The 15,536-nt window shown below is 48.8% G+C and overlaps 1 protein-coding gene across 1 annotated transcript in view; it reads left to right on the top strand.

Annotated features, from left to right (window-relative positions):
* The window catches only part of POC1A (POC1 centriolar protein A), a 76,715-nt gene that overhangs the window by 16,301 nt on the left and 44,878 nt on the right, over positions 1 to 15,536 (top strand). The window contains exons 3-4 of the mRNA XM_039734302.1: positions 5,908 to 6,169; positions 6,983 to 7,410. Coding sequence (XP_039590236.1) covers positions 6,019 to 6,169; positions 6,983 to 7,410 — 579 coding nt within the window. The 5' untranslated portion in view covers positions 5,908 to 6,018. The remainder of the gene's footprint in view (positions 1 to 5,907; positions 6,170 to 6,982; positions 7,411 to 15,536) is intronic.

The following is a 15,536-nucleotide window of genomic DNA, read 5'->3' as shown; positions in this document are numbered from 1 at the left end:
CTCTCCTCTTGTGACAGGAGGGTTGATGCCAGGCAGTTGTGGCTGGCTACTGTTGGTGATAGGAGAAGGAGACTTGGACTGAAGAGCTTCCCTACGCTCTGGGTGTTCAGGGCTGAAGATCCAGTCTCTGGATCATGACTGTCCAAGTGCTTTGGTTGGGAGGTTCAGGCTACATCTCAAAGAACTGAGGAGATGAGCTTACAAACAAGAATCTTCTGATTCTGTGCCTTTTCAGATTTGGTTTTGCAATTCTCTTGTGTTTTAAAGGATTTTTGCTAGTCTAGGACATGATTTGCTCTTGGCTTCCTTTTCCATTTGTTTCAAGCTGAACTCTGTGAGGGCACAGTGTTGTACTGTGGTTGTGCTGACTGCCTGCCAGTGCCTTTGAACGTGGTGGCCATGCTTCAGTTCAGTGAGAAGCTCAAAGAACAGTAAAGCTTTTAAATGTTCCTAAGAGATCTCAGAAACCACAAAGCCAGTTGACAGAGAACTTGCCATCCACTGACCAAGAAACAAGCTGTAGCAGACTTGAACTGTGGCAGCCACGAGGAAAAAAACCAAACCAGAAACCAATATCCAAATACTGAATCCATGAGGGACCCAGTTTCCTTAGGTCTGCTGCTGATGGAGCTCTTTGCCTGGCAGAGGAAACAAAATCTCTCACCAAGTAGAAACTAAATGAGTGGAAATAATTTCTGGATTGCTTGCAGCTATTTGCCAGTAGTGTAAGGTAGGAAAAGGTTAAACGTTAATTTCTATTTATCTCTCCTGTACTTTTTTTCACTTACCCAGTGTTAATTCAGTGTAACAATCTGGAGAGGGTGGATGACACGCATTGCTGGGGAAAGAGGTGCTTTTGGGTGAGGATATGGTGGGAATGTTCACCTTTGGGGGATATCCTGCCAGGCCAGGGCTGCTGTTGCCAGTTAGGCCAAATGTCACTGAGCTGTTGGGGCGAGGGTTTGGGCTTGGCAGCCAGGGTTGCTGCACTGTGGAGCTGCCCTGCTGCAGCCAGGCCCGTTCTGTGCTGTGTGCCTGGGCAGATGAGAAGGTGAGGACTTAGCCTGTGCTGTAACCCCTGCCCTGGCTTTCTCCAAGCCTGTCACTTGTGAGTCACTATTTGTTTATTTACAAAGCACACACAAATGATATCAATACAGAGGCAGGCTGTTACAGACACTGCTGTTTGGACATCAGGCTGTGTTTGCAGAGCAGAGGCAGAGCAGTTGCACAATCTGTGTAAGTCGTCAACCATTCCTAAGAAAACCACTCAGATATCTCAGTTTTTTTACCTGATCAATTGCTTGAGCCCAATGCTTTGACTCTCTGCTTGCTTTTACGATGTAGAGGGCTTGATTTTCCTGCTGCAAAGGTGTTTTACCATGTGTGGGCTTTGTGTCATCTTTCCACCTTCCCTACTGCATAAAAGCATTAGGTCAAAAGCTGTAAGACCACATCCATGCAGGTGCATTTCACTTGGGAAGGACAGGGGTTGTATAATAGATATGTTCAACTTAATGTGGTTACTCATGATTTTATTTTTTGGTGTTAAAGCTTCCTCTCCACAATCTAAGCCCAGAACCCCATTGTGAATGCTGGCTTCACCAGCACAGCAGAGACCCCAGCTCAGCTCAGGGGCAGAGTTTTGTACCACACTGAACAAGGTATAAGAGCTTATAGTGGGGTTGGCACCAGGAACATTTACCTTATAATTATGACATCTGGAGGTGATATGAGGGCACCTCTTTATAGTAGCAAGGAAATGTCTCTGTAACTGTGCAAGAAATGTATATTCAACAGTAACAATAAAATGATGCTTCTCCTGTTGACCTTGTAAGATCAAGGCAGCCCCCTCCAGATATGTGGCAGGAAATCTGCTCTAGCATAGTCCTCAGCTAAGATAACAGGCCACAGGTAGGTGCTAGTTGTTTGGCCTAGCTTAAGAGAGCTGGGAATCTCTGTTTATAATTAGAGTAAATAAGCGCTGATGGAAAATTGTCATCCTCCTCTTCTTTGGGTCATTTTTATCCATGACACCCATGATTGCAACACCAGTGTGATTAATTCCATGCAAGGGATTTATCTAAGATGTCTTTTCATGTGAGGTTAGACCATTTGCTTGCACAGTGTTGTAATACTTTACAAACAAGAAGCAGAGCAACCCTGTGTCTGCCCTCCTTGGGGATGGTGGTCTGTCTTTTCAGGCTCACAAGAGACAGAAGGAGGAACTGAACACTCTGAGAAGACACTGAGAAATGAGCCTGTGACATCCCACACTGCCAAATGAGGCTTTGTTTTGCACAAACAACACTGAGACTTGAATACTTCAGTCTTGGCTGTCTGTATGAGTCCAGTGAGTCAGAGCAAATGTCCATCCAGCTAGCTGCTGACTCAAAACGAAGATGCTGGTGTGCACTGTGCTCCTGGCAATCCCCTGAGCCAGAGGATATGAACCAGGATTAAAAAAAAAAAATAAAAATTGTTAATCATTAAAAGAATAAAACTTCTGGTGAACTCTGCCTTGATGAACTTTTGTGAACTTCACAAAATCACTAGGTTGGAAGAGACCTTCAAGACAAACATGCTTAGTTTTGAACTGAAACTTGGCAATGAGTTAAACAGTTCTGTGTCCTTTGGAAATTAACTTCTGTAAAAGAAAATAGTATATTTGTGTTCAATATCAGCTGCACTTTCCTGCCCTCTGAACTCTAGGATAGCATATCACACTGTCATGAAAGTTGCTGGTCTTTAAACTCTCAGTTTGAAAGCCATACGGTTTTGCTTTGGCTGAGTATCCTGTAATGTCAACAGCCTGCATTTCTGACATCTTTTGTCATGGTGGAAGTATTTATGGCAACCATGTTGTGCTAGAGAGATTTTTCCCTGAAGGTCAGGACAGCTGCAGATGAAATAGCTGATTCCTTTCTCTGCTGTCCTGTACTGTACCTCTGCAATTTCGAATAAATGTTTGCTGATTAGAATAATTACCTTTGGGGTAATTTGACAGAACTAAATACTGCTAACCCTAATTGTTCAATAAGTTGATTTAGCAAGTGAAGTACTTCCCCTTTGCCTTAGGACCTTTTTGGTGCACCTAGGTTTGCACCACTAGGTTTGGACCACTCTGCTTAAGTAGGAAAACAAAACTGGATGTTCTTAGCATGAAGTTCTCCTACCCCCTGAAATTGGACACCATGTCTCTTCAGTTAGCACAAAATACTGAAAATACTTCAGGTTAGCACAAATTACTGAAAATAATAAAAATAACAGGAATTAGAAACAACAGGTCTAGCACTTCAGCTCTAATTATAACAGTATTCAGCCAGTGCCTGCATTTGGCAGAGGTATTGGCTTCTGTGATCAAATCAGCCAGCTTGAACAAGAGCTTGGCCATTCTTCAGATTTAGTGTGGCACTTTCCTGGGCAGGCAGTGCCTTTCTCGTGCTGTGCTCTGGGGAAGTCCCTCACACAGAACAAGTTTCAGTGGATCACTTCCTCATTCTGCTCCTCAGCTTCTACTTGGCACAGGCTGGAGGTTGCCAGGAGCTTGACAAGTGGGCAGTGGCCCTACAGCCCTTGAACTGGAGCCAGTGTGAGCACAGCTATGGCTGTGGTGTCTGCTCCCAGCAGCTGAGCTCCGGTCCTTCTGTGCAGTGGTGGTTATTCAAGGGACCAAGCAACCCCTGGGGAGCAGCTGAGTGTGATATTCCCCCTGCTCTCCTCCTGGCTGCTTGGAGCATCCTGAAGCCCAGCAGGTGTTTTCTGTTCAGCTGTGTAGCAGGCTGTACTTGATAAATATCTACATACTCAGCAGACTCAGGAGGGTTTGTGGGTGTCTCTGTTTAGGCTGGTCTGGACTTTGTAATGTTTTGCTGCCCTTCCCAGATGCTTCCTTCTGCACTTAATAAAGTAGAGTATGGCGTCACTTTTGGTTTTGTCTTTGGAAGAGTAAACAAAACAGAGACCAAAAGCCAGCTACTTAAAACATATTCCTCTGCTGTAACTGGGGAGAATCTCTCCTCCAGATACAGGCATCCACTGTTTGCATTGCTCATCCTCCTGGCAGGGGTTATAGGCTTTGTCTGCCTCACTTGGTTCAAGCCTAACCTTTCTGATCTTTCTATTTTTGAAATGCCTGAAATTCTATTGCTTCCTCTCATGAATTCTGACTCCAGCTGTTTCCCACATCTCCAGGAAATGATGAAAAAAGAACTCATCAGTGGGTCAAGGTATGGTGCTAGACAAGAATGTGCTTGGTTTTGCCAGGTTGGTTTATCTATCAGACACACTGCAGGCCTGGCATTGAGTGAAAGGCAGGGGCAGAGGAATGTTCCTGGTCTCCAAGAAGGAGTAAGTCCGACCAAGAAATGCAGAGCTGGGTGGCTTGCAGTGGGAAATAAATTCTTTTGTGAAGGTCTGAGGTGTTGCAGGAGACTCCTACACCTACAGGCTTTTCCTATACCTCAGGATAACTCAAAGCAGCATACCCCAAACTCACTGCAGCTGTAGCACCTCCCTTTTTTTTGGCCTTGTCCATCTTCCTGTGCAAACCAGCATCTTTCTTCACCTTTCTGCTTTCACAGGAAAAAACACAACAACTTACTTCCTTAAGGCTGAGTTGGGAGAGGTGCTGCTGTGATCACTGGATCCTGGCTCTTTACCCCAGAGGGTTTGCCCTGCTGCCAGCAACTGCATGTTGCTGTTCCTTGTCTTCTGTGAATGTGTGGTGAGCTTGGCCATTGGAGTAAGCCTAAATTGCTGAGGATTTTCTGGAGATAAAGCTGAAGTCAAAAGCTGAATATGGACACTTTATAAGGGTCAGAACCTGTTAGGAACTGGCTTGTTGAATCTGTTTTGAATGGAGGATTCACATCCATTTGCAAAAGACTGGAGCTAGACAGTGAAATATCCTCTGACCCTCCAATTTTCCAGCCCTTAATACAGTATTAAAGCTCTGTTGCAGCAGCTTGAAGGATTCACAGCTAGATATAAACCATTCTATAGAGGAAATATAGTCATGTTTATACTTCTCCCTTGTGCTGCTGGTGACTCTCCCTCTGTTGACAAGCTCTTCATTCATTGGCACGACCATGACAAGCCTGCTTTTAGCACTGTTTCCAAACTTAGCCAGTGTTTAGAACAGATTGTCAGAGAACAGCAACCTGGCAGTGCTAACAAGGTGAGCTCAGGGGTTGTTCTGGGCTCTCAGCCGTCTGCTGGGTCTCTGTCACTTCAGAAATAGCCTCCCCTCTATCAGATCACAGAATGCTGCAGCCAAACTGCCTCACACTGGGCTGCAAGAGAGAGACAAGGAGCAGCTCAGAACTGGGTACCAAGACAGGTTGTTAGTATTGATCCTGCTGGCATGAAGACTGTTTACTCCACACAAAGGCTTGCTGCAATGTGTTTCCACAAGGAAAACCCTTTCCCCTTGCTTGGCAGAACTTTCCATAGCCAATTGAAAGGCTGGTTTGTTACCAAGGAGCTTTGTAAGGTGTTTCTCCAGTGAATCTCAAAAGGTGCAGACTGTCAGGGTGTCTCTGCAGGTGTGCAGAGGGGTGCAGCTGGAAAGGTTTCCCAACGGGGCACTGGGATGTCCCAGGCTGCAGCTGTCCCTGCTGCTCTTTGGGGAACCACTCCTGGGTGCAGCTGAACGTGGCCCAGGCCTCTCCTTGCCCACAGCCCTTCAGCACAGCTCTGTGGACTTGCTCAGGTAAAAACCCAGGGCTGGTTATCACTTAGTAGAACCATATTGTAACATCTGGGCAGCCCAAGCTTGAGGTTTCAAACTCCCCTTCTTCAATACCCAGGTTTGGATTTTGGCCAAGACTAAAGTCTTAGTTTTTATGTATTTTGTTTTTCAGGCTTGAACTGGTTACAACTAACACTTTCCTCTGCACTTTCTAGCTTCTATGATTCTGTTATGGTCTAGCTTTAAGATGGACCATCCCAAGGTGCTGGAAGGCTACAAGCCAAGAGTGAGCCACAAAAAAAGAAGCCCAGCTGCACTGTGCCTGGATGAGGAGCTGGAGGAAAGCTGCCCCTCAGGAAGCTGCCAAGATCTTTGGGCTGTCCAGGGAACTGCTGCTGGCACGGAGAGGAGGTGTTCACAGCAGCTCCTGCACAGGACACACAGGTGTCTGCTCACAGAAAGCCTGTGCTTGCCAAGGTAACACAGCCAATCCCTAACACATGTCCCTGCATATGCAGAGCCTGTACACCTGGACAAGCAGCTGCTCCCCCACTTCCCAGCTGTGCTGGAGAATGTCTGGAATGCCTCATCTCCGTCACCACTACCCAGCAGCCAGGCCCTGGCTGGCCTCCACCTTTGGCATCAGGGCTGGGCTTTCCCACTTTTCTAGTGCAGTCCCTTGGGCTGGTCCCCTGGGCTGATCTCTCCCCGAGACCCACAAGGACAGGTGTCAGAGGGGCCCAGCCAGAAAGCTCCCCAAAGAGGGCCCTGGCATGCCCAAGGCTGCAGCCATTCCAGCTCTCCCTGGGGACCCACTCCTGGTGCAGCCAGACACAGCCCAGGCCTTTCCCTGCCCACAGCCCCTCAGGACAGCTCTGTGCACACTGCTGGGCTCTGGACTGCCACCACTGCTGGCTCTGGGACAGAGAAGCACCAAGTTCCCTTCAGCAGTTTCTACTCGGGCTGCTCCCCCTGCCAGGGCACCCCTGAGATCAGTGGTGAGGTCAGTGCCAGCCATCACTGAGATGTCACCTGCAATGTCCCCACAGCACAGGCACCACAGTGATATGCCAGAACATTCCATTGGAACCCACAGTTAGCCATGGTCAGTTGACTTTTGCCCACTGACTGGGAGAACGAGGTATGGCTGTGCAGGGTGATGGCCAATGAGGGAAGGCTCAGTCCACCTGTGAGAATAGAAAAGCAAGCTGATTCCCCCAGAAACACCACCCCTTTCTGCTCCAGATGCACTGGGGCAGTGGGCTGACATGGCTACTCCTGGTCTTCCAGCACGGGAGGGACTTGTACCCTGTGACACTGCCATGCAAGCCATGGAGGATGAGCAGGACATCTGGTCTGGCAGTGACAGGCACTGGACCAAACAAGCTCCTGCTGTTTCCAGTGAGAGCACAGGCAAAGACAAGCGATTCTTGCCCCTCTGCTTTCCAGAGAAGCTTTGGAAAATGCTGGAAAGTGACCAGTTTCGGTCCATTTGGTGGAGTGAGGGTGGAAAATGTGTGGCCATCAACAAAGATCTCTTTGAAGTGGAGGTGCTGGGCAGGGGAGTTTGTCAGCGGGTTTTTAACACGCAGCACATCAGGAGTGTTATTCGCCAGCTGAACCTCTATGGATTCACCAAAGTGCAGCGGGATTTCCAAAGATCTGCCTCTCTGCCTGAGTTCCTGTCAGAGGAAGCAGCAACTTCTGCTCACAGCCAGGTACAGCAGGTGCTCTGCACAGCTACTAATGCTTGTGATAATCTGGGGGGAAGAGGGACCTTCACAGCAAATAAGGCCTTGCCATAGAAGAGGTGAGGATGGGAGTGAGTGGTCTGGTTTTCATTCCTTTCTCAGCCTGTGTTCAAGTAGATTTGAATGAGTCTTTCTGACTAGTAGAAATGCAGATGAGATATATTTCAGTGAGAGCTACTGAGTTTAAACCTGTTTAAGGGACAGACAGACTCAGTGTAATCTGATTTCTCTGAATGTTTTTGCTCTGTGTCTTGCTGGACCAAATCTGGAGCCTCCCTGTGGCACCTGCCCAATGCCAAGCAGATGCATCCAAGGATCATGGGATTACCTGCCTGCTCCTATCTGCTCTGAACTTGCAGAGAAATAGTGAGGTTTAGCTTTTGAAAACAGTTATTCTTCATTAGCCCCCAGGAGGGTAAAACCTCAGTTGTGATGGCTGAACACAACCCACATAACACTTTAGCCTGAGCTTTAAGTTCCATATCTAAGTTCAAAGTCCTTTTCCTTAACCATGCTCCCCTTTTGCCATTCAGCTAGTTCTTGTAGCTTGAGTTTTTCCAGTCTTGGAATAGTAGCAACTAACTCTTCTCCTTGTTTTAGATTCTCTACTACTATAACCCCAGATTCAACAGAGCACATCCCTGGCTGCTGGGAACGTGCAAAAGGAGAGCTGCCCTCAAACAGAGAGCCCTGTGTGCAGCAGGGTTGGATGAAAGGCCCCTCCAGAAGTGCAGATGGTCAGTGTGGAGGGACAGGCAGGTGTCAGCTGAAGCCCATCCATCTCCACTGGCAGCTGCTCCCATCCTTCTAGAGCCTCCTGGAGCACTGTATGGATATAAAGTCTGATAGCCACAACCTAATAGAATTGATAATAAACTGTTTGAACAATAAACTTTTCTGGTTGTCCTGTCCTATTTGACCAGTGGAAAAGTCTCCTGTATAGTTCTGTGTCTTTAATGTCCCACTTGTCCTTTAGTGGCCTCAGCAAGATGTCCCAGCACAAATGTGGCCATATCCTGCTAGCACAAAGAGGTGCAGCAAAGGCTGAGCTCCTGTTGGCACTGGGTAGAAAGGAAGCCAGGATCTTCTTTCTCTCTCTGAGGAGAAGATATTGGAAGGGCAAATGATCTGTGCAAGGAAGAAATTGGTTTGGGTGGTGGGCAGTGAGCCCACCACTATCTAGTTCTGCCTGCTTCAATTGGCTTAGAAATACAAAGAGCCACTACCCCTCAGACAGCTCAGTTCACAGCAGGAATGTCTAGCTTTAGTAATTCTAGTCTGTTCAGAGGGGAAAGTGCTGCAGGGGAGATGCTCAGGTGGGTGCCATAGAGTTTATGCTCATTGGAACAAGGGCTGCTCTGACATGTTGCAAACAGCTGCATCCTTCCCTTCAAGGCAAGCAAATGTAACAGATATTTGGGGCTGTTCTGTGGTGTGCTCTGGCCACACTTACCTGCCGTTCCCCTCTGCAACATGCAGGAATGGTGTGTGGGAAGGAGAGAAGCCAGCTCTGGGTCTTCAGGAGATGCAAGGCTCCTGAGAGTGCAGAGCTTTAGAAGAAGGTCTGGGCAGTTCTGTGCCTTCCTGTGCTGACCAAACTCTCCTGTCAGTAGGAGTTTCTCTAGGAAGGTTGATGTCACCCTGCCCACTCTGCTCTCAGCATGGCTGAGTCTCCATCCTTTTAGTTTTTCCCATGTGACACTTTCCACAGACACTTGATACTCTTCAGCAGGGTCTGACTGATACCCTCCTCTAATCTAGAGAGTGGGGATCTGGATTTGTGAAATTCTGGGACAAAGAACTGTTCAATAAGATTAGAGGCTTAAAAGTCAAGGCCAAATGTGATTCAGCCCAGTGATCAATGTTGTTTGGAAAGCAGCCCCATGGGGAGAGGTGAATTCTGGAACATGCTTCCATGGCCCTGGTAATAACAAGCTGCTTTGTAGGTGGGTGGTGCTGGACCATGCAGTGTTACCTGCCCTGGCCAGGCCAGCTCCAGCACCAGGGTCTCTGTGGCAATGAACCCTGCTGGGTGTGGGTGCTGGGTGTGTGCCCCGTGAGTGAGGAATTCCATGTCCCAAAGGTTTCAGCTTCACTCCTGTGAACTCAGCTAGCATTCTCCTAGCACCAGTTTTTGTGCACTTTGGGCTGTGGGTTGATGCAATTGTGAGTTCAGCAAAGCCTGAACTCTACTCACCCCTAGAGACACCAGCAGAGAAAGTTCAGGGACTTTCAGCCACCTGCCCTTGGTCAGCAACACCAGCACAGCGGAGCCACCTGTGCTGGAGACATTTTAAAGCCAGGTTCTATCTACATTCCTGTAACAGATTTTAAGACCTTTTAGTAGTTTAAGACACTAGAACCGATGTAAGTGGTCAGAGACAATCTTGTAGATGCCAGCAAGCTGCTGATGGTATTCTGGCTGGATCCAGCTTGAGGTTTTCTCACTCCTGAATCCTTCTCCTCCTTTCGGCTGGTTCTGGAAACTGCAGGCATGTATGAGCTCCCTTTCCTTGCTCTCTCTCGCATGGCTAAGAGCTGTGTAGCTCCACAGAGGGAGTAGTAGCGTATTCCTCTGGTGCTTCTGCATGCACCCCCTTGTCACCCTTCCCCTCAGCCATACGGATGAGCAGCGAGTAGTACAAATCCACTGCAAAGACTGGGCAGCAAACAAAACAGGGTATTGCAATAACAGGGTGCTTTCTGACTCTCTGCCTAGCAGACACTTCAAATGTGAAGCAGAAATATTTTCTCTTAGTGTCCTGAGCAAGTGCAGAGCCCAGGCTTTGCAGCCCCTCTGCTTTGCAACAGCAAAGACCGTCTGGATGCCGAATGCTGACGGGAGAGCTCCCCCAGCCCTGTCAGCTGTTTCCTGCTGTTGCTGTAATCAGCTCGTGTCACTTTCCTCCCTCTTTTCAAGGTGCTGATAACAAGCACCTGGGGCAGCCAGGTGACCTTTGTCTGAGCTTCCTCTTTAAACTCCCTTGGCTTTTGCTTCATTGCCTGGTTGTTACACAGCACTAAAGATCTGTTCTGATAGAAGCAGAGGCTGCTCCTCTTCCCTTTCTCTTCTCATGCAGCATCAAAGCTCTCTGAATTTCCTTGAACAGATTTGCATTTAGGTCAGGAATTACTTGAGTAAAAGTTGTTTTTTTCCTTCTGTCTTTCTCTTAATTCTGTAAGGAAGGCTAATAAACATAAAGACAGGTGGGAAAAAGAAATGTGGGCTATAAATAAACAGGTTTGGCACACAGGGGAGGACAAAGTAAGAGAAAAAACAACTGATGTGGCAGCAAGCTACATCTCCAGCTGATGCAAAGCAGCCTCTCCCCATGGAAGCAATGGGACATGTCACTGTCATCAGCTGAGCTGCTTGATGGGTCTGCTCCCTTCTGCAGTGTCTAACCTGTCTGTAGCTGCCCCCTTCCACAGCAGCAGTAAAGGAGGTTGGACCACAACTCTCTGTGCTATGAATCTTCATCTACATTCTTTGGCTCCTCGTAGCTGTGTGCTTGGGCTGCCTGAGTCCCTGCTGTGCTCTCTGGATGCAAAGTGCCAATACCAAGGTGGCTGTCACACCCCAGATGGTCATTTTGACCCATGCCACAGCATTGCAGGGTTGGTTGCCCAATGCCACTGCCTCCATCTCCAGGATGTGTTGGGATGGGACACAAAACAGCAGTGAAGGAGCCATGCTGGGATCGTGGGGATCATGGGGACAGGATGACTTTGTTGTGAGAGTGCTGCTAGCAACTGGGAGACCTGGGTGTGGGTGCTGCTTCCATTTGGTGTGTGCACATTGCATTCACCAACTCCGTGTCTCTTGGAGCTTCCTTTGTCGATGGCAAAGTACTTCTTCCCATCACTGGTCTCGTTGAGAGCCTCAGCTTTTTCAGAAAAAGTCTCATGGTGGCTTTCTCAAGCTTTGCATGCTGTCCTTTGGAATATTCTTGGAACTGCAAAGGTACAAGTAGAGACTGGTATGCTCAGCAGTTTAAGTATTAACAGGACACGTGAGAACTGGGGTTTGCCATATAGAATTGGTAAACATTAAGGTTGGTTGCTAAACTTAGGCCCACACACTCTAGAGAGGAATTCAGCGTTTTATGAATTGGGCTTGAAGTCAAAGGTTAACTGTAATTTCATGCAAGAACAACTCACCTGAATTCTGGGTGTGTCTGATGCTCTGCAATAGCTTTTGCAGCATGCAGAAATCACAGCTTTGGCAGGGCTGCCAGTGCAAGGCTCTGTCGATGTGACAGAGGGGGCACATCCTGGGGCTTCTGGTCTCTTTCTGATTCACTGTGACAGAGATAAGCCCAGGGCAGGACTTGCTGAGAATTACTAGATAATGCCTAAAGGTGGCAAGCTGGGAAGTGGCATTTGAAAGAGGCACGCTCAGAGCTTTTATCACCCAGAGTTAGGGTGTTCTTCCCAAAGAAGCTGCCTAGGTGGGCCTGATTCATCTCTAACGCGGCCGCGTGCTTCTCATCCCGTTTTCCCGCTGGCTTTTCCCTCTCGATCCCAGGGAAGCTGCGGCGGCCCCGCCTGCCCCCCGGTGGCCACCCGAAGGACGGCAGGAGTCCCCGGGGGACAGCGGTGACAGCGCGTGGCCTGAGCGCCCCCTCCCCGGCTGGCCCAGGAGGGACAGCGTCGAGAGGGAGTGGAAACACCCCGTCCTGCCCAAACCCGGGGCAGGTAATGCCACAGGCAGGTCGGAATGGCTGAACTGGGCTGTTCGAGACTATCAGCTCCACCGCTGGACCCGATGTGCGCTTGTTGCTCCCAAGGGCACCTTTTCCCCTCTTGACATGAATTTTCTTTAATTCTTTCTCTTTTGACATTTGCTGTCCCACAAGTGAGAATGTTGTGCCAATCTGCTGTCACCTCTGGCTGTTGGTATTACACAGTGACACCCCAGGGCTGAGGTAAGCAAAGTAACCATCCATGCCCACCATAGGTGCTGCCTGTGTATTATCTAGAAGGCAGCCTGGGGTGTTTTTTTGGGTGGTGGAATCCTTCAATTGAAGCAACTGTTCCCATCTCCTGCTTTTATAAGTGGGAGTGCAATCACAACATGTTTACAGATTTTTATTTCTCTCAAATGGATTCTTTCAGACCTCAGGCATATTTAGCATCATGTATATCTTTCTATTTCAGTACAGAGAAAGAAAAGCTAATACTCAAATGCCAAAGAATTTAATGAGGAACAGGTCAGGCCATGATAGAAACCACTTCAGACTTCCAGATCCAAAATCCATAGCTATGTGGGCAGAAGGGCCATGTCTGAGGGAGGAATGTATCTCTTCAAATGCAGAACCCCAAAGGGCAGGCAGGAATGCAGAGCTTTTCAGGCACACAAACATCCCTGAGCCAGCACATCTGCTGCAGGAAGGCAGTGCACCAGGGAGAAGGAGGGATGGCTTCCCTCCAATTCATGGAATTGTGTTCATGGTTCTGAATTTATGAACAAAGCAGGAGTGATGCAGATAAAGTAGACCAGAACATCTCTTGTCCAGATGGCCTGAGTGAGGGCTTGGGCTTTGCTCCCCCAGCCCGATTGTGGGTCATTCATGGATGGAATGGAAACTACTGCTTTTGGGTCTCATGCCAGGAATGAAACAAGCATGTCCCCTGGTCCATCTCTCCCAGATAGTTTTAAACCCACTAGATAAAAAAGTATAATCTTATTCAAGAAGTTTGCACAGACAACGTGTTGATATCAATGAATCCCTGATGCTTTGAGGTAGGAAATGGCAAGAAAATTATTCTCCATGCTATCACTGCTATTTCTGCATTGCAGGGATCCAGGGAGTCACATTTCTGCAGGTGTCAGAGGGGCCCAGCCAGAAAGCTCCCCAAAGAGGGCCCTGACATGCCCAAGGCTGCAGCCATCCCTGCTCTCCCTGAGGACCCACTCTGGTGCAGCCAGACACGGCCCACAGCGCCTCAGGACAGCTCTGTGCACACTGCTGGGCTCTGGGACAGAGAAGCACCAAGCTCCCTTCAGCAGTTTCTGCTCGGGCTGCTCCCCCTGCCAGGGCAGCCCTGCCAGCCATCACTGAGATGTCACCTGCAATGTCCCCACAGCACAGTGATATGCCAGAACATTCCATTGGAACCTGCTGTCTGTTGGTGCCAGTTGGTCTTTGCCTGCCAGCTGGTGGGACACAGCCAAGCTGTCCAGGGCGATGGCCACGGAGCGAGAGTTCTCGTCCCTGCGCTTTCCACAGAAGCTTTGGAAAATGCTGGAAAGTGGCAAGTTTCAGTCCATTTGGTGGACTGAGGGTGGAAAATGTGTGGCCATCAACAAAGATCTCTTTGAAGTGGAGGTGCTGGGCAGGGAAGGACAGAAGGTCTTCCACACACAGAAAATTAAAAGTTTCATGCGGCAGCTGAATGCATATGGATTCACCAAAATGCAGTGGAATTTCCAAAGATCTGCCTCCCTGCCCGAATTCCTGGCAGAGGAAGCAGCAGCTTCTGCTCACAGCCAGGTACAGCAGCTGCTCTGCACAGCTACTAATGCTTGTGATAATCTGGGGGGAAGAGGGACCTTCACAGCAAATAAGGCCTCCTCACAGAGGGTCATTTGCAGGTTGAAAAGAAGCCACTTTTTATAAGGGGGCTTATAAAAATGAGGGAGAGTGACTTTTAGTGCAGGCAGAGAGTGACAGGACAAGGAATGGTGGTTGTATAGTGAAAGAGGCCAGGTTCAGATGAGCTGTTAGGAAGAAATCCTTCCCTGTGAGTGTGGTGAGGCCCTGGCACGGGTTGCCCAGAGAGCTTGTGGATGCCCCATCCCTTGAAGTATTCAAGGCCAGGCTGGATGGGGCTCTGAGCAGCCTGGGATAGTGAGTGGCATCCCTGCCAAAGGAGTGGGGTTGGGACCTGATGGTTTTTAAGATCCCTTCCAATCCAAGACAGTGTGTGATTCTGTGGTGGAGGGGATGGGGATGGGAGGAAGTGGGCTGGTTTTCATTTCCTTCTCAGGCGTGTTTGAGTGACTCTTTCTGACTAGTAGAAATGTGGATAAGATACATTTTGGTGAGATCTACTGAGTTTGAACCCATTTAAGGCACAGACATGTTCAGCATAACCTGATTTCTCCGAATGTCTTTGCTCCGTGTCTTGCTGTATTAAATCTGAAACCTTCCTGTGGCACTTGCCCAATGCCAGGCAGATGGATCAAAGGACCAACAAGATTACCTGCCTGCTCGCATGTGCACTGAAGCTGCTGAGAAATAGTGGTGTTTTAAAAACCAGTTGTTCTGCTTTTGAAAATCCTACACTGCTCTGCTCTCGGGAGGCAAAACCCCAGGGGTGGTGATGCCTGAACACAACCATCACAAGCTTTAGCCTGAGCTTTAGGTTCTACACGGCCCTCAGGGTACGTGATCCTCTGCTGCAATTTGGAGTAACTGGGGAGATGGTGGCAACTAACTCTTCTCCTTTGCCTGTTTTAGATCCTCTACTACTATAACCCCAGCTTCAACAGAGCACATCCCTGGCTGTCAGAAACGTGCAAGAGGAGAGGTGTCCTGAAAGGAAGGGACCTATATGCAGAAGAGGTGGAGGAAAGGCCCCTTTAGAAGCTCAGATGGTCACCCCAAGCTTCATGGAGAGGCAGATCTGGGCCTGGGAGAGAGCAGTCACTGTCCAGTCCATAGCGCCTAATTAATAGTGCTGTTCCTAGATAGAAATGAATAGCGTTGGAATAAATAGATTTGGGTTGGTATTAAACCACTGGAAGAATAAACCTTTCTCGGTTGTCCTGTGTGCTTTGCACCACTACGGGGTGAGCTCCTGTTTGAACACTCACAGACCAAGCAGAAGCAACTGCTCTCCCACCAGTGAGCCACTTCTTGGAAGCGGTTCCACTTCTTGGAAGTGGTTCCACTTCTTGGAAGCCCGGCTTCTTAGCCCTAGAGAACACGGCTCTGTGGTGCTCTCCCGGCTGCGATCCGGGACCGCCTCAGCAGGCTCTGGAGCCAGAGCAGCAGTGAGACAAAGGAGCGGGGTGATGAGGGAGCGGCACCAAGCCTGCCCGGATAACTGCTGTAACAGCGCCGGACGGGGCTTTCCCAGCGTCC

Source organism: Passer montanus, unplaced genomic scaffold (assembly GCF_014805655.1).
Source record: "Passer montanus isolate IOZ18808 unplaced genomic scaffold, ASM1480565v1 scaffold9, whole genome shotgun sequence".
NCBI classification, from domain to species: domain Eukaryota; kingdom Metazoa; phylum Chordata; class Aves; order Passeriformes; family Passeridae; genus Passer; species Passer montanus.
Note: the sequence above shows the minus strand (reverse complement) of the source record. Positions and strands in the feature narration are given on the sequence as shown.